Source organism: Bombus flavifrons, chromosome 1 (assembly GCF_040668555.2).
Source record: "Bombus flavifrons isolate JBK064 chromosome 1, iyBomFlav1_principal, whole genome shotgun sequence".
NCBI lineage: Eukaryota > Metazoa > Arthropoda > Insecta > Hymenoptera > Apidae > Bombus > Bombus flavifrons.
This window is the reverse complement of record NC_138442.1, coordinates 11,677,385-11,699,919: the sequence shown is the minus strand read 5'-3', so window position 1 is coordinate 11,699,919 and position 22,535 is coordinate 11,677,385. Positions and strand designations below refer to the sequence as shown.

The window sequence follows — 22,535 nt, the reverse complement described above, 5'->3', positions numbered from 1 at the left end:
ATGTCTTACGGATTAGTTACGGGAATTCGTGACAAAATTTTGAAGTAGACGTAGAACCGTTTGAATTATTGTTGAATTATTCCATTATTCCATTGACCGTATTTAGTGCAGTAAAAAGGTAGTTTTTATATTCGTGAATTGTGTTTATTTTAATTAATGATTCAGTCAGTTTGAAATTGCATAATCAAAATTGTACATACATCAATGAATTTTTCTTTTTATATGGTATAGGAATATGAAATGAAAAACATACTGGTCTTTGAAAAATACAATATTTCAAGTGAATTCATTTTATTTTATTGAAAAATAATGTTAAAATAATGTAACCGTGATTGATTTTGATATCCTTTGTATACATATGGTTATAGTATTATACTCTGTACAATATTAAACGCAATATTACATGGTTTCTGATTACACAGTACAGCTAATTCTCTTTTTAATCTACATCTGTATTTTCTGCCTTTTTAGCTTAAAATACACTCTCTTTCTCTCTTTTTCATTCAACTCAGACATTTTATAGACGTTTCTCAGTATTCGATCATGCAACCAGAACCTCAGGTGCAAGTTGTTTCGCACACTAATCCCGAATGTTCTTGTTTTTGCATTCTTCTTTTGCATTTCCAGTGTTCGAAACTCTGTGACGCGCAATTTTTCATTTTCACACCATTGTTGATGCTTTCCTCGCAGCAGAGAGAAATTTCTTATAGAGAATATTATTCAAGTCCTCTCGTTCGTCTCACGAGCACACCTCGTGGCTTAATTCCCTAACGTTCTCTCTAGATTTTCACTAAAATGCTCAGCTTTGCTTGTACTACACAAAAACACAAACGTACACACACGGTCCCTTAAGACTAAACGAATTCTGCGGAAACTAACTAAAGGTACGAAAGCTTCATACTGAAAGATACTCCGAAATGAGCTTGTTCTTACAAAACAACGCTCTAAAATTTCTTCTCTGGTTCACATAAAAAAGAAATCTTACGACGTTATTACACTGCACTTTCTATGATCCTTTTGTACCTGCGGACAGAAAAAATGTGGTAAATCGTATTATCGATCCAAAGAATTTCTCGAAAATTATATTTTGGACAATAAAAAGCATTAAATTAATAAGAAATCAGAAGATTCTACAATATTTTTATACTGGTATAAATAGTTTATTTTGATAATATATCATTCGTTCAATATTTTACATTTAAATATTATTGTATTGTAACTTCGAAACCAAATTTCCTTAATAATATATTTCTTAATATTTAAACGACAATAAAAAGCGTTATTACAATTATTTTGTCTAACGAGAAAATACAATGCAAGATCGTTGAAACGATATAATCGAAGAAACCTCGTCCAGTATTGAGAACAAGAATCGCTATTGTTCGCGGTCCAGTTTAATATCGGCAAATGGAATTTTAATGGATACACTGTTCGTTGAAACAGCCAGCACATAATCAATCGTAACGAGCCACGCTCCATTTTTCGATTTGTCTCGCGTTCTTTTCATCACGCGGACGCGTCGATTAAACGATTGTCGCTCGAGACGACCATAAGTGGACGGAACATTCCGTGTTTCTCGATAGTTTCGTTTCCTTTCTATCGATAAATGAACACGTTCTTCGGCATGCTATGCTCTTCAGCGTTCGACATGTTAAACTTTGCCCTGGAATATCGGAAAAATTGTATTTCATATGCGTAGAGCCTTTCATGTTGATATATTCCTTTCCTCTTTAAATTTTCTTCGATATCTTTCATGAAATTTTAATACCAAATTTTCGTGCACCATCGTTGGATAATTAAGCAGCTTCATCGAAAATTTAAAATGTAGAAGCTGAAACCGATAAGACTAGAAGTTTTCAAAGTCTAGTTTAACATGTCAACTGGTGAGAAATTCGTTTGATAATCTTTTGGACATTTTTTATTTCGGAACATTCCGTCCTTTCACGTTTTACCTGCAAAAAATAAATTATATAATGCTTACGAGTTTTATTTCTCCATTCTAAGGAAACAAATAGATAATGATAAGCAGTTTTGAACTTAGCAGACCAAGCAAATCATTATAAGCATATCTTCAATTTCTCTCCTCCACGAAAACAACGTAAAGCGAAGCTATCTATACTTGACAAGGAAAGTCTCGCGTAGTTAATCTTCTCGACCGACTACGATAACTTAGCCTGATATTTCGATACCTGGATGGCACAACGGCAAAGCGTCCACCGCGTCGTGAAAATACTTGTGAAACTCCGGACTGACTTCCGTCACGAATGTGTGTGTCTCGTTATTCGACGAGCCTCTGTCGTCTGAATGCTTCTTGGTGTTCTCCTCATGGCACGAGTGATTCCTCCTTCTACTCCTTTCTCTCTCTCTCTCTCTCTCTCTTGAATGCACACCACACCGACGTCTGCTCGTTTGGGTACACACAACACATACCATCGTGTGTGCTTCATCCGGTGTTCTTCCCATTTTCACGCAGATTCGCTCAAAGCGAGAAAGCAGACGTTAGATTCAGGCTGCTCGGAGAAGGGGCGTACATTCGAAGAAGCAGAGAAGAAGAAGAAGATGGCATATGGCATAGACCAAGAAACAGACAAAGAGAGAAAAAGAGGGAGGAGATAGTTTAAGGGGGAACGGAAGTTAAAGGAGGATAAGCGAGAACACGAACGTTTACCCTGCAGCCTCAATCTGGCCGGTATGTGATCTTTGTGCACGCGCACCTTCCTTTTACTCCTTGCACTTTGAATACGAGCAGGAAGAACGAAAGAGCTCGGTTCACCGGTAGAGAGATGAGAAAGAGCTAGGGCTAGATAGAAGAAACGAGACACGGGCTGTACGAGGGGTTGGGGAGGAAAAAGCAAAACGACTATGTTATCGCCCCGTTGTACGTGACCCGTGCCCTCCACGGGCATTTTTCTACGGCAGACGCGGCCGCCACTCCCACAAAAAGCAAGAAGGAATGCGAGCGCAACGAAAAACGCGCCTTCCGTTTCCGATCGACCGCCAGCGAAATTTCCATGCCGTCACGATTTCCTTTACCTTCCTGTGAAATATATTAAATGAGAAAGAGAGAGAAAGAGAGGAGAGAGGAGAGAAAGGGGCAACGGAAAGAGTAAGAAAATATTTCCAAGTGCTTCCTTTCGAATAGTTTACGGCGAGGGATACATGCACGCACGAGAATCGACGTTGGAAAACCGGTATGAAGGATGGATCCGGAAGGTGGAACCAGAAGCGAACCCGTGTCTACCTTCTGAACGGAGAGCGCTATTTTTTCTAGAAAAAATGTATCGCCTTACCGTGAACGCAATTTCCTTCGTTCACGAAGTATATTAAGTGATACGAAAGAAAAGATCAAAGGGATTGTAAACTGTGAACGTCGCGACGCGAGTCGGAAGATTGTTGCTGGAATACTTCGCGATGAACATACGTGAAACGCGCAACGGAAATTACTCATCGTTATCGGACGAACTATCACAGAGATAAGTGCACCTTACATGCGCCGAGTAATAAATTGTTATCAGAATTCTTTAACATAGACGGAACTCGCATATAATAAGTAAAAGAGAAAATAGAATGACCTTAAAATCGTAATAAAAAAACTCACGTGAATAAGTAAAAAAAGTAATTTCGTTATGAATAATTCATTTAGAAAGAGATCGAAAATCAGAATGTAAAATGTAAATTTAATGTAAGAGACTCGCCGGCGAGTTATGACCAGTTTATGAGCTTCGCATGCTGTTTGTTAAGATCGAAAGCAGATGATTGTTCTTGTAGCCCATATCTTGACCTAGATTTTCTACGTTTTACGAGTCTCTTCTAATTTTCTCTTTCGTGCGCGTGCACCATAAGCAGAGACACGAAAATACATTACGAGGCCGCTCCTTGTAACGGAGGAGAATTAAGCCGAAAAGGAGATTCGTTTCAACTCATGGCACAAACGGTGAAAGAGCAAACGATATACATCAGAACTGCATCCTGATGAAAATGGAACGAGATATGATACCGTACGATACCGTCTTTTCCTTTCGCGTCAGGATGCTCGTTGTCGTTCCTGTGGTGGGACAATTGCCAACCGTGGACGTGTTTCATTAGCGTCCGTGTACCGGCGCCAACAGAAATTACCTCGACCAGCCTCATTTACGATGTTCTTCTACTTACATTCGTTATGAAGTAAGCACCGGCAAATTAAATAACTCTGCAGGGAAATATTATAGGAATGTTGAATTGAGGATAGGATTTTAATACGTGGAACCTGAAGCGAAACGTGATGATAACTACGTCCAATAATAAAATTGCGATAATGTGTTTACTGAAATTTCAAACTCTCAGTCTCAAGTCTTTGAGTCCTGCTTTCTCAATTCCAACTTTTATCGATTCTCCAGGAAAATATTGTGAGAAAATATTGTTGAGTAGCGTATAGGATCTTAAATATGTGGAGGTTTAAATGAAATGGAAATGGAATTCATTTAATGATAAAATTGTAATTATGATTTCAGAGGAACTTAAAACTCGTAGCCTCGATTCTTCATTCCTCTTTCTTTATTCTACCTTTCACCGAGTCTTCAGCTGTTAAGCTATTTTGAAGTTTGCATACGATCAGTTTCCTGTCCTTTGTTTCACTACTTCTTTCGTTAGATACAGTCATTCTTAGACGACATTCGGACACGTGCATACACGTAATATCTTCAACGATCATGCACCCTTCATTCATTCAACAATACAACATCTTCCATATGGTTGAATATATATTCGACACACTGCTACTTCTTTATTCTAAACATTTTTTAATATAATATATGTGGAGCGGAAAAATATCTGTTTTATCATCAGTGTGAAAAACTTTTGCTTGTCATAATGAAATAATGACAATTATACTAAAAAAAGATGTCGATACGCGTATCTCCCTCGAATAGTATCAGTGACTGTCGCAGGTGAAAAACAAGTATTTAAAATCTTGTATCTCTGAGAAATAAAAATATCATTGAAGGATAAGTATGAATTGAAACATCAGAATGGAAGTTAATAGGATGGAGGGAGACTACGTTCATTGTTATTCGTAAATTTAAATTTTCAAGAAATCGCGCTGTCGAATAAACACGCTTATAGCGTAATAGCTTTAAATTATAGTAGTAATGGTCGTGCGTGGAATTTATTGCGCATGGAGCTGAGATTCCGGAAGAAAAGGAGGACAGTACACGCGCGAAACAAGACACGGTTGCTCCCTGATGATAACATTCCCAGAGGTGTGTCGCGATAAATCCGCAGGTGAAAGTCAACATGTACCACTATTCTCAGTGAGGCTAAACATATATCCACGTTTTACGTTATTTGAAATAGAGTCTTTCTGTTGTAACTTCTCGCATCTTTTCCAATGCTACAGACACGGCCAATATATCGATGACTTGTTAATACCTTGAAACATTCCTCTTTGCAATTTGTATTCTAATTTAGTCAAATATCTCATCCTTCTTTCGATTATTATCTGGCATTTCAGTTTATACTTTTAAAAATGTTAATTTGTATTTTTTGACTTGAACCACTTAATCGAATTACTGAATTAAAATTCGAATTAAAGTTTTCCTTTTGAATTGTTCAACCCGCGTAAAAATTTTTCGATGTCTATGGACCTGGTTTCCGAAATCAATTACAAATATCCCAATCTCTTTTAGCAGTGTTTAAAAATTAATAAAGCTTCGGGACAACGTAGAAATATTTTTTTCATGGATCGAATGACATGAAATGAGATAAATAGTCGGGTAAAATGAATTAGAATGCCTTTTAGAATTTATTAAAGCGACAGAGCGATGGCAAAACACGCGTTTGGCGTGTGGAGATGACGAGTCCTCGAGACTTCTGTTTGACTTGGCGACCGCGCGCCGCTTAAGTCCACAGATACCGACGGTAATTTCCATCGAAATTTCAATCTCGTTTATCCGCAAAGTAACTTCCACGAGCCCCGTCCGCCGCAGTGATCCCTCACCCTTCCGTCGCGCTGTTTCACCCCTCAAGCGACCGTCGCGAGAGACTGGCAGCACGTATCGAATTTTAATCAATCACCGATAGGGACAGCCAATTCCAAAGCCAATTAACATATTCATTCTGCGAGTCTGCTCGCTCTTTTTCCACTGATTTCAGTGAAATTCAAATTGCAATATGGTGAGCACCATTACTGGCCGAGCCGTGCAGTCATTACGCGGCAGTCATTACCGAGCGCGTTCGTTCGCAATAATATTGCACGGGTCTATAGTATAAAAAAGAAAGAAAAAAGAGGAAAATAGGGGAAAAGGGAAACAAAGAATGTGAGATGGAAAAGATACAGAGGAAAGAGAAAATCAAAGAAACACGGCCTCTATTATCAAGCCTGTCGATTGCGTTCGCTTGATAAAATGAATTTTTATAGTATCGCCTTATTAAAATGGTTCTCGATTCGACGTAATTAAAACAAACTAAAGCAAAGCTTATAGAACTTTCTCGATTTCTCAGTAGCCTAATATTTACAGTCCTACAGGTCTTTTGTAATTATAAATCTCCTTTCGTATTGCTTGCAGAAATATTGGAGAACTAGAGAATATCGAGGTAAAAGCTCTATGACAACGAAAGTATAAAAGCCATCGCACTTTTATTACGTAATATGTACGTTGTCTGCCGATGGCAAAAATAATTGTTAGAAAAGAGCACTGACCCGCGAAAATAAGCAAGTATCGAGATTCGCATGGCAAATGAAAATTCAGTGGAATCGAGTGACACAGAAGATACTCTGCTTGCGCTAGTGATTTTAAAGTCCGTTTATGGTATCATACGTTGGTTAAATTGGTTACTCGATAAGGTTGTCATCTCTACTCGTCAAATTTGCGGCGCGTTTAGAAAATCAACCGAGCTTTTACGAAGAGCCGGAAAGAAATCCCGTTTCATTTCGTCTAGGAATTAAGGAGAGCAATAAAGTTACACGCGACCGAGCCAACAAATATTTCACCTGTCTTTTTTGGATTCGCTCGTGCCCGTCCTCTTCCCAGGAAATTCAATGCGCGACGAGGGGAAACTAGAAAATTTCTCTCTGGCTGCTCGAACATGCAAATGCACAGGGTGTTTCGTGAAAATTTCTGTCTGCTCCCGGGACGATGTCGCGACGGTTCTTGACCGAAAATACGCGTTCGTTCGTGACGTTAAAGGATTTTAAATCTTATCCGGCTGTCAACGCGAAGACAGCGGCGTTATCGTAGTCTTAAAATGCAAAAGCAAGACGAGTAAATTTATCTTTTTAACATTAAGTATCTAACTTTCCAACGAGAAATTAATTTTTACTAAAGCGAGTGGAACCAACGTTATATCGACAAACCCCTTTTGATGTGAATAGCGATTTTCTTCGAACACCATTGTTCGAGTTAATTAAGATTCTGGTATACAAATTTAAAGATACATCATAAAGGTACTAATTATTGTTTCTACACTGTTTGCTTAATATAATTCAAACTACATATCGTTTGAACTGTTCGTGTTTTCGCATTGCAGTACGATTATTTCACATAAAGACCCGAACTAGCATGGGCCGTGATTAAAATTTCAATGATTGTATTATAAATTAAAATCGCTGGAAACTCTGTTCGCAGTTTCATCATCGACAGTTTCCCAAATGGTTAATACACCAAATCGATTCGCCGAAAGTCGAAGTTAAATATTTCTCTCGTCTTCGAATCGCCACAATATCAAATATTTATATCACTGCCGTTATATTTTTCCGTTCACGCGTTTGCAATGGAAGAATTGAATAATTCGTATCGCGATCGGTAGGATCGCGGAAATGTCCTAAGGAATATCCAACAGCGGCGAATATATCGTTCGGTAACGATACAAACACGCGGTGTTACGTGTATAATTTATCGCGCGCGTGGTGAGAGCTGTTGGAGGATGTGCGCGCATTTATACAGCATCGAACCGGGTATCGGTGGATTACGGATTACCGGCTCGAACGTGGACACCCTATTAGCAGATTACCGAGCGGCCCTGAAACAATTTTCTACGGCCACACTTCCTCTCTCTCTCTCTCTCTCTCTCCCTTTCTACCCCTTTCCCCTTCTGTTCCCCGGCTTTTTTCCGGCGACCAGATCTGCCTGGATTTTTTTTCTTTTTCCAATCTCTCCCTCGGTTCTCTTTCCTCTGTACGCGGCTTTATCAGAGCGCAGGCTCGATCGGTGAGTGCTTCCATCCAGACGAGAGCTCTCACCCCGAGGCGCGGAAAAAGATAGGGCTGAATTTTGTTCCTTTTTAGTCCTATCCCCCCCTTCCCCGTAGGTTCGTTTCGCACGATTTTCGGAATATTTCCAGCATCGACCAAATTCGTTTTATCGTAAACGAATGGTTACAACTGGTTGCTAGTGATTTTCAATTCGTGCAACTGTCGATGGTAGTTTCCCAAAATCGACGCTGCTTTGTTCGCGTGACTCGAAAAATTTGATGCCTTTTAACTTCTCTTTTTTTTCTGTGCTGGGATTGATTGTTAGAAAATCATCGTTCAGGGTATTTGTGAGGAAGTGTACACCAGTCGCGTGGACAGCGATGGTTCGTCAAGTCTGTCATGTTTGGTGGAAGAGAATAATAGATTCGAATATAGAATAATAGAATAATAGAAGAAGCGTAATAGTTGACTGTAGTACAATTAAATTTGAGCACGATTAAAAACATTTGTTTGGTTTAAATTAGATAGTTGTTGTAGGTAACCTGTCTAAATTAAAAGAAAATTTTCCATGAAAAATATTCAATACACGAGAATCTGCAAAGACACTGAAAGAGTATTTCAATCATTGAAACGAAAAATTCAACATCGACGGACTGAATGAATCGACAAGCGCATGAATTTTATAAGTAACAATTTATAAAATCGATCCAATAAACCTTTAATTCATCATTTAATCATATCATTTATTCATTATCTTGGAAACGTCGACTACAGACAATGTTCAAGATCTAAAGAATTAAAGTCGAATAAAGAATTTAAAATATCTCTACTGAAAATAATTTGCAAAGGGGTTGATACAATTTCTACTTTTGTTAACCCGCGATACCTGTTGGTAGAAGAGAGATGGAGAAGGATGTATATTAAGAAAAAGGGCTCGAGTTCGTTGAGAGAAGACAAATTCGAATTATACGGGTTTTTCGTTAGCTTAACGGGGGAAAGATTTCAGCCGCAAGCGGATTAGAGACAAGCTTCTCACCGGTAACCTCGGGATCGAGATCTCGCTAACGATAATACGCCGTTCCGGAATATTTTCCTCTTACATTGAGCAACAGTCTAACGACCGTGCTCGTTAATGAACATTAACCGAGAGGAGGAAGAGGAAGATGCTTCTTTCGAATGAAATTAAAGGAGAGAACGAACTGGCTCGTTCCTTTTTCGTAGGTGTCGAGAGATGCCATTTGGCTAGTTAAACGTTGCTGCTGCTTCTATATACCGGTTATTTAGTTCTCCCTTTAAACAGATAGAAATGGGAATTGTCAAATTAACGAGGTTTTCATCGCTGGAAATTGGGTTGGGAATAAGCTTAAAACGTATATTAACGTGCACAGATGCGTTATTATATCAAAAGATATTACTGTTACATTTTCAAAGTTGTCAGAGGAACGTTTCCCTATTCTTAATTATTTGCCTCTTGGCGTTAATTCTTTGCTCCGCTAAATGGATACCGAAACAAGGAATATACCTGCGTCGATCAAGTTTTATCATCTGCAACATATAGCTGACACATCATAAAATCCATATGAGCTTTTAGAATATAACTAAAACACGTATCTCAATGACTGCAAGATCCTAATATAGAGTCAGATATTGAGCAGATAAAATCAGAAGCCAACATTACATCAAGGAGTTTCATTTCTTAAATACAATTTATGTATCTGCAATAATTTGCAAATATCCAGACTTAACAACTTACGGACAGTACGATCATGCTGTGCATAATGCTTATTTCTTTCTACATATTTTTCCTTTTCAAAGTGCAAGGTATTTAAATATCATGTTTATACTTTATATTAAACACTCGATTCACGTTAACGTCAAAAACTTACTCGCTCGCCGTAAAACAGAGATCTCATGAATCCGTATTTTTCGAATTTCCTACCTTTGTCTCGTTCTACGAAGTACAACTACGAATTTTGTAAATGTCCCTTTATGAAGCTCCGAAACGACGTCGAAAAACGGTTCCCCAGCCCCCGTAATTCAAACTCTGCGCGCTATTAATTTCGTGGAGCGGAGAAAACGTTCGCGTTATTGCTTTTCCGAGGCGGCTGCGTCGTCTGACAGTCAAAGGTCCCCGCGACTGACTCAAACGATATTAAGGGAACACAACCCGCGATATTTCGTTCACGTTGGATCGAGCACGTTGAAATTAAACAGTTCTTCATTAGTGGGGTCCAGAGTAGCCCCGAAATCGGTTACAAACAGATTAGAAACGTGGCCTTTTCCGGCGCATTGATACTAGAAAGCAATTGACTACACGGCCCCATGAGAAACGAAACGGAAATGGGACGCGCGGCGTAAGCTCGTTCCGGTTTTTCAGCTCTGTAAGACGAGGCATGGATATCACCTGCTCGGGTTACCTGGCATCGACCTCCTAACCTCTTCGAGATAATGAAACCCGGCAGAAGACGTTGCGCCCGTGGCTTTAATTCCATCAGTACACCACCTTCCCAGAGCAATTCCAATTTGTTCCCCTCCAACGGCTTAAACACCATGCGCGATGGAACGTTTCGAGCTGCTTAAAAAAAAAAGTTCACCCAAGATTTATGGTGCCGTGATGGATAATAAATTGGCTTCTTGCCTAGAAGAGTGATACTACCTAGAAAAGTAAATTTTTCAGGATATCGATGGAAAATAGAAAGTTGGAGGGACAACGTTATTAATTACTGAAGTATTTAACGACGATGAAATGTTTGTTCTTTTATAATTGAAGTGTTTGCAATTATAAGAAAGCAGCTTTAATGTTTGAACTAGATTTATTAGAAGAGAAAGGAAGATGCATAGGTTTCATATTGAATGTACAAAAGATTATTGCTTAGAATATTAATGGATTATGAATTTAAAATACGTTTTCAAGAGTGATTTGATCGATGTCATTGATTGTGAGTTAGTTTTTATTGATTTACGCAAATTAAACGGAGTACAATCTTTAATGAAATATTGTTAATAGATACGTATTCTTTTGGGATTAAAAAGAACAGAGAAAAGTGTCTTTGTGAATTGTGACATTCTTTTTGTTAAATTGTATAATTATAACACTTTCATTTTAGTAAATAGATTTTTCCGCAGATCAGTTTTACTGATATTTTAGAATTGATAGCTTTCTACACATGTCACTCTTCGATTAAGTTTATTGGATAGAAGTTAATTGAACGTAACTGTATCGTAAATGCAAGCAATTTATTAGGAAGGAAGGATTTTCTTATCGAAGGGGATAAAAGTTGAGTTACTGTAAATAAGGAAATAGCAGATTGTTTATACCATAGTGTGTCTTACCTACGAACACGTAGCTAATAAAATTGTAAACGTATCGTCGAAACTTTTCTGATCCTGTTTCTTATGTTACGACCTGATAGAAAACGCGTGTGTTCTATCGATCGAGGAACCTTCTTAACAACTTCCTGAAAAAATATTTTCAGAACGAAAATATGCGATTTTATGATAAGAAGAAAACATTTTTATTAAAGGTTAGGAGAGCAAAACTTGCTAACTGTAGAACTGCTATGGTAGGTTCACACGCTAAATGTCACGAGGGATCTACTTGACACTCGTAAGTTGAAAGTAGATTCTAAGGGTTTCAGTCCAAAGTCTCATGCTTATTATCTAAGATTTAGCAAGATTAGTCATCTGTAACTTTCAGTTAGGGATTTCACTAGTTTCGACTTTAAAACGTTAAATACAAGTTTTTGGAGAAACTGATTTTTATGAATCTGATCCTAGCAAGTGCAATGTCTAACTTTGTGAATTCAAACTCGTACTAATTTCAACTCACCAGTACCATCGATGAATATTACTTAACTGTGGTTGCGAATACCAGCTGTTACAAGACTTTGGTTGCCTTTATCACTGGGAATGGTCTGATGGTTCTAAGCTCGTATGAATACTATTTGCTACGTGTCTTGAGCTACGGACACTATCTCTACAAGTGAAAGTCTACGCAAATCCTTTGTAGGTCCAGGCTTCCAGGCACTAGTCCTTCTTTCAATTGCGAATATCAATTTTTACTAAAGTCCAGATTTGATTCTAGCAACTAAATCAGATATCCATAAACGTATTATCTCCGAACTGCAACCATATACACACTTTAGCCATGATTCCTTTCATCGTACCTACGTGCAAATTTATCAAGTATAATATCTAAAGCTCACGCTGTCTAATCTGAAACACTAGTGCGACACCTTGGATCGCGACGACGCACATAATCGCACTGCACAAACACATAAATAACCAGTATAATATACAGGGAATCTCTGGTACAATTGCCATCCTATTGCAACGGCGAGAGCGATCCATCTGAGTCGCCGGATATATGGGCTCCCTTCAGAATGATCCTCCCTCCTTCGAGCACGGATATCAATTTTATGTGTCGGTAGGACGATATCGGCCTCGCTCGCTTCCACCCCATCCTGCCGCTTGTTTATGGCTGTATTAATTATTCCTATCGCGTATTCGCCGAGCTACGCTCGCTTCTATTCCCACACGTTGCTGCAGTTGCAGTTGTAATGCATCCGCGGTCGCTCGTTCCGAGCTAGCCGATATAACCACTCTCTCTCTCTCTCTCTCTCTCTCTCTCTCTCTCTCTCTCTCTCTCTCTCTCTCTCTCTCTCTCTCTCTACGCGCAACGGCTTAAGGTTTAAGGGGGCGCGTTCCATTTGCGTGCCGTTTACAACTCGCTGGCCCGCTTACAGCTGCCTGGCCTGTATAACCCTTTGCTGTATTAAGTCCGCGTCAGAACCGCTACGTTGCTACATACGCTGCCAATTCAATGGCCGATTGATTCACAAATAGTAGTACAGCGATCCTCTGATCTTGATACAGCCAAGATGCCAATTAGCAATCAAAAACTAAACATTGTTGAAAGAGGTAAGAAATTGAGATTTTTACTTCAATTTTGTTTGAATTTTTTTTTTTAAGTAGGTTGTGATTAACGAGCTTGTGAATTTTAACAATTGCTTTGGTTAGCAGTACGCTACTTTATTTCGTTACTTTTGTATAAAATAGCCAGTGCTAGCTTGCACATAAAATAGCCTCTCAGCACTATGTTAATTAGTAAGGAAAAATTATTACGTAACTATTACCGAATTGCCATGTTTTATTTAAAGGTTTCTAAGGGGTAGAAAATAACAAAATTTTCAATTTCATGTTTCTTTTCATGGAAGTGAGGTTGAAAGTTTAAATTGTTTCATTAGCAGGAAGGTAAAACGGAGATTGAAAATTACGTTCTCTTTCCTCTGTGATTTTCTTCGAGAATCGTACATAACCGATCTTGGAATCGTTAGAATCTATTTTCAAACGAGAGTCGTCGTTATTAGATCCCCGTGACCCTGAGTTCGCCAGTATCGGCTTCCATGACCCGAGAGGCTCGATATTGGATCCCGTGACCTCGTGTCGTGGACCTCCTGTCTGGCGAGCCTGCAGTTATCGACATCGTGTTTCACTTCCTTAAATGTCTTAAATATTCATTCCTTAACTTGCTTACTATTTTCCTTAAAATATCATTAGAATTCTAATTAAAAGAACTAATTAATTTTCTAAACACATTGAAATTCAAATGTATATTCAATTAGACATAAGCTCTTCGCAACAAACAGCAAGATTTACCCGCTGATGTTTAACATAAATTAAGTAATTTTCACTGTGTTTATGTTCCAACTACGTCATTATAAATCTGTTATTTGTTTCTTATACTACACGCTACCAAATATTAAAAATAATAAAATTTGCGAAATTTTTTCTTGATTGGAGAAACATATTCGATGTTATTTCCCCGAATGTATTATTTCAATTTTAATCATTCGTGTATACTGTACGGAGCAACAAGAAACTTATTTCAGTGTTTCTAGAATTGTCTGGTATTTTCGAGCAATCTTTTTCTATCGCAGCATTCAGCCAGTAGCTTTGTCATTCAATGGTCAGACACGACACGCGCTGCTATACGGATGAAAAGGCGCAAAAATGCTGTCGCCTATTTCTAGGTCCGTCTTTCTACAGAAGAGTCGCGACGTCGGATTTCATGGAAACGGCACGATCCATTTAATATATCAGCCAAGACGCCGGCAACATACGACGCTCGGGAATCGTTCGATCCGTGTGAAAAATCTTGGCGAAAATCGGCTTTCGACAGACAGCGTATCATTCCGTGTAACTCACGACCAACTTTCACGATACCGCCGTTATTGATACACGGAAAAGAAGTTTCGAGCAGCACGAATTTTTCGAAAGCTGCATCGTTTGAAATATTCATCGTGCGAGCATGTAGAGTACTGTTGTCGATAAAACAAGTGGAATAAAGGTAAAATCTAGTCGTGCGTCAGAGGGTTTGCACAATTCTGACTACATGATTTGAAACATGGTCCTAAAACATGCTTCTATACTTTCAGCACTTTTATATTTTAATACTACGGAACTGTTTTTAGGTGAAATCAGCGTGTTATCGATATTCAAACAATTTTTCGTATTAGAGTTTATAAAATAATTGTTCGTGAGTAATACGAAATTCACATTCTCTGTCTTTTATTTAATTTTATCTTCCTGTGTATTTAGTATTTTTATTCTTTTTTTTTTTTTTGTTGCCTTCGTTTTTATCATCTTCATCGCTTTCATAATAATGCTACTACATCTATTTCTTTGACAATTAGAATATGATATTTTCGGCTTCTCAAAAAGCAAGTCCAATCCTTGTCTAATATATTTGTATTGTTCAAGGCAAACAAACTGTCAGTGTCTTATTTCGAAAGGCAGATAATTAATCGAATTATTAAGGAAAACTCATAATTTATTTTATTTAGCACAGTTTTATTTAGTAAAATAATACAAAAATATTGAATCATCCGGAATTATTCATAAAATGTGCAATCCTGCATCTACTGTATAATTTCTTGTAAAAAAGGAATCTTCTTTTTACTGTTAACTTTCTATGACAACTCTTCTATTATACTGCCCATTTCTTGTGTGCTCTATATATACATATAATAATGGCAGAACACCATCAACTTTTCCCTTCATAGTAGTATTATCTTCCCAATTTTGGCCCTATTCGATTCGTCAATACGTAAATGGATCTTAAATGAACCTGTGCACGCATAATATCTGATTTCGGTTTCTTACAACAATATGAACACGGCCTGAATATTTGCAGAATATTATCCATCGTGATCTCGTTAAATCAACACCGTGGTGAATATGGTAGACGCGCGAGATCAAAGCAGCCACGAATACAATTCACATATATCCTGTTACGTTCCTCTCCAAAATAATATACAATCATCCGAATCCACCTTGGTTTTCGCAACAGGAAACGTCAGACGGATCAGATTGCGACCGCTCATATTTTTCGGATCGAATAACAGATCGGCCCCGTTAGAGATTCTAATCCGAACGGAAAGGCAAACGAAACCCGTGCGCACGTTTGCTCTTCGCACGCGATCGACCAAGTCGCGCATACATACATATACGTACGTACATATATGCAGTCGAGGGTAAAAATAAGTAGACAGGTAATGGAAATAGGTATCGATGAAATTTCGTTAAATACAGTTTGCTTACACAAAAGTGTAAATATTACTTTTAATTATCTACCACATAATTTGTGAGCTATAAGGATATTTAATAAATAAAACTGAATTACCTATATAATGCTATAACCGGTTCGATTAAACTTCTCTGATTCCTACTTTCACTACTTCTACATTTATTTCTGTATGTAACTGCATATGCGTACACGCGGATTTGCTTCGTTTAGTCAGTCGGATTCGTCGTTCGCGGTTTGATTCTCGACCTCGACGTTCATATTTCAGGCTCGTATCATGGTTATCCTTCGAGGAGTTACGTTCGGGTAGCTTGTTTCTCGAAAATCGATCGAACGTGGACAGGAAGAGATGGTTCAGACTGAATGGAAAGGCGAGAGAAACGAAGCAGCAATGTCCACCGCCTTCATCGAGATTTAACGCTGGCATTTACATTTAGGAGGACCTCTCGAGGTGTTGTTTGCTAATCGGATCCGGAAAATGGTGCTCGTGAAATTCGTTCTGAACGCTGTAAACACGCTCCAATGGTAGCTCAATGCTCCGTCCATCAGCGAGCTTAACAAAACCACCGTCTACCATTCAAGTAGATCTCATCCTGTCTCTGAATCTGAACGTCCAGCCTCGTTGTTCGTTCTTTTTTCGTTTTTAGGCTGGAGGAACATTCCAGACATTGGCCGTGCCTCGTTCTTTTGGAGGTTTCGTTAAAAGTTTCCCGTTTTTTTGTTTTCGTACCACCACTTCCTTTTATCCGCTCGTTTGCTTTCAATATTCACGGAATGGAGATCGTAGTCGCGAGACTAGTCTGGCTGAAACCGATGGTGATAAAGGTAAGGGAAGTTCTTGTAGGAAACGTCGATAGAGTGGCTGAATTTTTCTTTTCTTCCCGCACGATTTGTTTGGCATGGTGTTCGGTGGATTGTTGGATGGTTTGAAGTACGAGTATAGCGCGGACAGTGGCTTTGAAAGGAACAATGACTCGAACCTTTGTCGAACTTTTCTTGTCAATTTTTATTGCGTTGATATCGTGGGAGATGTTCTTGATGTTCTGAGAGGGCGAAAGTCGACCGACCATATGATCGGTCGAATTTTTGTTATAGTAGAGCGTAAAGTTCAATAAATATGTTACATACTTCCGTAGGATTTGAACAAAAATATCGACCAAATATAAAAATATTTACTACTTTCGAGCAAATGTATTCATCTACTTGACACATACACATTTGCCATAAAACATTACCAAACTTCCACCAGTAAGATTCGAAATTTCATTACTTGCGAATAAATTTACTTATCAAATTCATTTTCTGTAACATTTATAACAACATCATAATGCTATTTAATGCGGTATCTTCTATTTGAAAATTCATTAAATCTCTAACACACACACTTAACATTACTTCTTTAATCAAACGTACTCTCTTTCTAGAGAATCTAACATTAAATTTAATTAAAGAACTAAAGATAAATGATGTACCTAAGAGATTCCAAAACATTCGGTGGTAAAGGACGATGAACGATCTATTTTTATTTTGTGTTTCAGCTTCTAGCTGGTAACAATAATCCGTACTCGGAGAAGGAACAGGTCTTCGACCCTGCGATCGTTGCAACGAAAGTCCGTTTCATTCCTTATACCTCTCACATGCGGATAGTATGCATACGAGTGGAGCTTTATGGTTGTCCGTGGACCGGTGAGTACAATTTATTACAGTTACTTTCGCCTCCTATATCTCAGGATCTTGCTACTTATTTGTGACAAGATATCCACCGCTAAATATTGAAAAGAACGATGCAGTGGTTCCTTCGGCATCGAGTATTTTTATCATGCTGTCAGTACTTTCCGTTTTATCGGATCGTGGAGGGAACTTCTTACCGTTGGAAAAGCGTGCACGCGACCGGGACCGTATTTCCTGCGTTCTGTCAACGTCGATTTTCCTGCCTCAAAAATCTAATACCATTCTCTGGCCGTCGTTTGTCGCTTACTATAATTCCATTCCTTTTCTAGCACGGTGAACGCAATAAATAGTCGCTGAAAAACTTGCTTCGAATACAAAGTGGGTTACCACTTTAACTATAAAACTACTTTCAAAACCGATCCAGACAGAAATGAAATACGCTTAATCTTGTATTCCGTTGGATTATTGTGAGCCCAAGCTTTATAAGTAGATCGTGGGCGTCTATCTTTTGGTGGGAAGTTTGAGAGTACAAAAATGCAAGAATACATATAATATGGAGGAACATGTAATAGGTTGTGACGTATGAAATATCCGAGTCTTCAGGATTCGTATCACTGAATTCTAAAATGGATGCTTCTAAAAGCATCTGCTTCTAAAAGGTATCTGCGTAGAAAGCTGTTGAGAAATGAAAGTTGTATGTATATATATAAAAGACAAAATTCTTAACTTCAGTGTAACATACTACGATACATTTAAAAGTGTAAAAATGTTTATTGAAGAATAGAAATTCTCAGCGTTATTCGTAACTCCATCACTCATACATTTGCAATCTATTCTATAGATATATAAAATATTCAAACTACAGTACTCGGTGAAACATTTGGAAGATTCCATTTTTAGATTAGACTTTTCCTTCAGATTCCATTTTTTAATTGTATTGTTCCACAGCAATTCTAAATTTCCAGACAGTTTTAAATTTTACACCGTTTACTTATAAGTTTCTTCCGATTAATTCCTACTTCAAGTTTAGAAGCTTGCATGAAACAAAATTTACCAGCTCGACCCAATAGCACAGGTATGTTGCGTTAATTTGACCCCAAATAGGTTCACAAAGTCTCATCTGGTGTAGGAACTTCCAGCTTCGATCGTTATTGCCGTTCTAACAATAGATATCGTTACCTCGTATCGACGTTGTTCGTAGGTGGTGGACGTTTTAAGAAATATTTACACCGACGATGTTTGTTTCCCATTATTGAATCGGTATCGTTCTCGCAGTATCGGAGGGACGTGTATGCACGGTTGAACGATGGGACAGCAGCCGCTTGAAAAGTCGCCCGAATTATCAAGTGTACGATATTTTTATTGGTACGTCGTTAGCGGTGAAAAACAGCGCGACCGTAAACGACAACTTGCGTGTATTCAGTTTCGGTGTCGGGCCAGCTGTGCAATTACTGTAACAAGAACGAAAATATTTTTCATATGCTGGATGGTGATTCTAGTCGAAATTACTGCAATCGCTACTGCTACGAGCCTCGGTATTACTCTCTGCGTATACGTGCGTGTATTATATGTATACGCGTATATACAACATATATATTTTTTGTGTGTGTTTTTTAACCCCTTCGTGCTCCCATCGCATGAAGCGAACAACACCATGATAAATATAGATACGGTATTTTTATTGCGCTCGAAATTTATCGTTCGTGCCGTTTTATCGGAAAAGAAAGCAATAGGAGGGGAAATCGGTGCCATTTTACCAACGTTCTACACCGCCGGAAGCTCTCTGTTCATTTTTCCCTATCATTCGCGCAAACGGCTAATTTAATACTGTCAAGCTTTTAATCTCATCCTCTTCTCTCGAATAGATATTCGTCGTTGTTGCACGACGGACCATTAAGAATGCAATTGATTATTTTTCGAGCGGTAGCGTTGAAACTCGTATTACGTTCCTCCCTTATTGGCATCTGTCAGTTCTCGTCGCGTCGAAGACGGAAGCTTCCGAATAAAAATCATTTCTCTGTATGTCCTATCGCCGCGAACGTGCCACTCTATCGGATGTCAATCTCCGACGCCGTGATGAGAACGTGCACAGATTAAATTATGCGATTCTTGCGGGTCTCTTAAATAAAGTCGTTTCAAGTAAATGGCTTAGAAAAGCGGTTTTAAATTAAATGCAGCGTCTAGATAGTGAAATATTTAGAAGCTCTAACCTGTCGAATGGTAAATTTTATATTTATATTGATGTCTATTCTCTTCAATTAGACGTGTACTGAAAACCATCGAAATCGCAGAACAATTTTATCTTGTGACTTATTAGATTAAAGTTCGTCCTCGTGTAAAATACGACTCGTGCTTCGATAAGCTATCTGTGAATCTATATTTGTATTAATTTTCATAAGTTAGAAGGCACATTGACAGAATTCTCTTACAATCTTATTTCTTTATCGATATTATCCAAAATTTAATTTGATTAAAGTTTTTAAAATTTTAGCAACTATGAAAACAAACAATCTGCTTTCAGTCACTTCGACGAATTTTAAAAGTAGATCGAGCCACTTAGAAGCCAAATTGACTAATTCCTTTATAAAGTTATTAATTTCACGCTATACCGATACATAACTAATATCCAATATCTCAAGAGAGAAAGCCTTATTTTCATAAATTTATTTATCACATGTAGGTACCACATATGCTTGTAAGTTCCGAAGAACGTTTAAAAATTGTACCAATTATAATTTTCATTTCTCTATACAATTTAATTTATGAAATCGATCAGCACGGTTTTTCAGCCACGATCGAGTCTCGATCCTTAAATTACTCACAAGCGAATCGTATCACTAAACTACGGATATCTACGGAAATTCATATTTCTACGAGCACAACGAAAAGAGCAGGACTTAGTCAGATCGCTTATAAATTAAATATACCTAACAAATACTATACTTTAGGATATTTTATATATTTTTGTATAATACATGCATTCTTTAAATTTGTACAGCTTTAAATTTTCCGTAGCTGCATAAAAATCCGCGGTCTACACGTCAGAATATAAAAAATAACCACACGGCGTTTGTATAAAGATTCGAAAGTTTCCCGGTGGCGTCTATTTCCTGAGGACGTGCGCTTTATCCAACGACCAAGCGCAATCTTATCACGTCTCGTCGTGGAATAAAATGTCCGTCTCATCGCCGCGATGATGCATAGTTCACGAACGTACCGTGCTACTACCTTTTTTGTTTTCTCGGTTGCAGACGGCCTGGTGTCGTATTCCATGCCCCAAGGAATTAAGAGAGGATCGGAGGTTGACCTTTCCGACAGAACGTACGACGGCAGGGAAGAAGGAGGTTACCTCTCCGGGGGACTTGGTCAACTTGTCGACGGGCAAAAGGGTCCTGACAACTTCAGATTGGACGTCAGTGGTAACGGGAAAGGTGAGCTGCCTCGTGCTGGAACGAGATTAACGCTAGAGTTTGATCGTGTCTAGATTAGCGTGATAGAACCGTCTGCTACGTTCCGTGCTCGCGAGTTACCAGCTCGTTCGTTTGCTTATTATTTCGTTCCTTCTTCCATCTTTCCCTTTTATCCTTGTTCTTTTTCCTTCGTTCTATTTTTCTTTCTTTCTAGCTTTTGTTCTTTCGTTGTTCTTTTATTCTCTTTTTCTTTGCGTTACGCGTAGAAAGGATCGTTGAAATTCGGCTTGACAGGGCTGGAGGAGCTAGTAAAGGGAGGAAAAGGAGAATGGTCTGCGGATGGAAAGAAAACAGGATCGTTTAAGCTAACGGGGCTCAGTTTTACGGGAATTAACAATTCTCCTGCGGGTGTTTTCTCGAGTATTATTAAATCTCAATTGTAAATTCGCTGTTTCGTTTCAACGGTGGAATTAAATTTGCTGGGCGTTATCGAACTGCATACATATTACAACAGGTAGAAGTTTCTTTAGCTCTGGTGGAACGTATCGATGATAAAGAAACTCGATGGAGAAGCAAATTGTTTTCTTCGTTCTGTAAGAAAAAGTAATGTATCGATTCTGTAATGAATCGATAGCTCCGGTCTTTGAAATAGCTCGATTTTTACGTGACAACTTTTTTCTTAAGTATTCCATTGTCCTGGAATTAATTATAGTTATTAGAAACGATATAGTAAGACCGAAAAATTGAGTTTTTGGGCGGTGATATCGATTGATACATCCCTTGAAAGTCTCTTAAATTTGAAGCTACACGCATTAATTAAAACTGTACGATATTAAGACCGCTGCTTGCTCAATAACAACAATTAATCTATTATTGCCAAAGAAAGGAGCAATTTTAAATTTATGTATTTTTCAAAAAGTCAAAGGTTTTTAATCCTACAAATATATGAATTTCTTCCCTTGATTTATGTCGTCACCTTATTACGTCTTTTCTATCAACCTAACTCATACAGCTCATACGTGGCCAAGTTAACAAAAGATCTCGCGAGGTATCTACTGCCGGCGCTTAAGCTGGCGAATAAAATTTTCGTCGTGTCGATTCTAGGTGTATAGAGCAGTCTAGATAGTGATAAGAGAATTCTAGGAAGCTATGTCTGCGAAGCTAGGATACTTGGACTCTTCCGGAGGCAAACGTGTTCCACGTCGCACTCGAATCTGTTCCAATTTACATTTATATTGAACCGCGGACTAGGCTGCGAGCCACGATGCTGTTTACCGGCTCCCAGGATACATTTGTGTCTTTCCATTTACGCCACGGGACAGGCCGAGGCTACGTACTTTCAGCTTCTTAAACTTTTAAACCCGTCGAGACTGCGTGCACCAGCCACTCCTTTCTCTCTATTCTCTGCTTAAACCTCTGTTGCAATCGGAGTCTCTCGAATCGAGAAGAACCAGCCTCTTAGCGTCCTATGCAGCTGCATCCCGTTTCTATTTTCAAAAGACTCGTGAAAATATTTCTTCGCTTCCATTCTTAGTCTGGTTGAGACGATGATGAAGAAGCCACGTCATTGTTTCTATCGTTGTCCAGAAAGTTTCCGTGAAACTTCCGTTTCGTTGGCATGGATGCACTCACTGTTGCATCCTCGTTCTCGTTAATAAATTTCCTTGGTTTGCATGCAAGAATGGTACGAGAACTCGAACAG

General features: G+C 38.5%; 1 protein-coding gene across 4 annotated transcripts in view; it reads left to right on the top strand.

Moving 5' to 3' along the window:
* Ddr (discoidin domain-containing receptor 2) overlaps positions 1 to 22,535 on the top strand; it is a 214,975-nt gene that overhangs the window by 142,759 nt on the left and 49,681 nt on the right. For all 4 annotated transcript variants that reach the window (XM_069122175.1, XM_069122149.1, XM_069122157.1 and 1 more), the window contains 2 exons: positions 17,291 to 17,438; positions 20,675 to 20,854. In XM_069122175.1, coding sequence (XP_068978276.1) covers positions 17,291 to 17,438; positions 20,675 to 20,854 — 328 coding nt within the window. The remainder of the gene's footprint in view (positions 1 to 17,290; positions 17,439 to 20,674; positions 20,855 to 22,535) is intronic.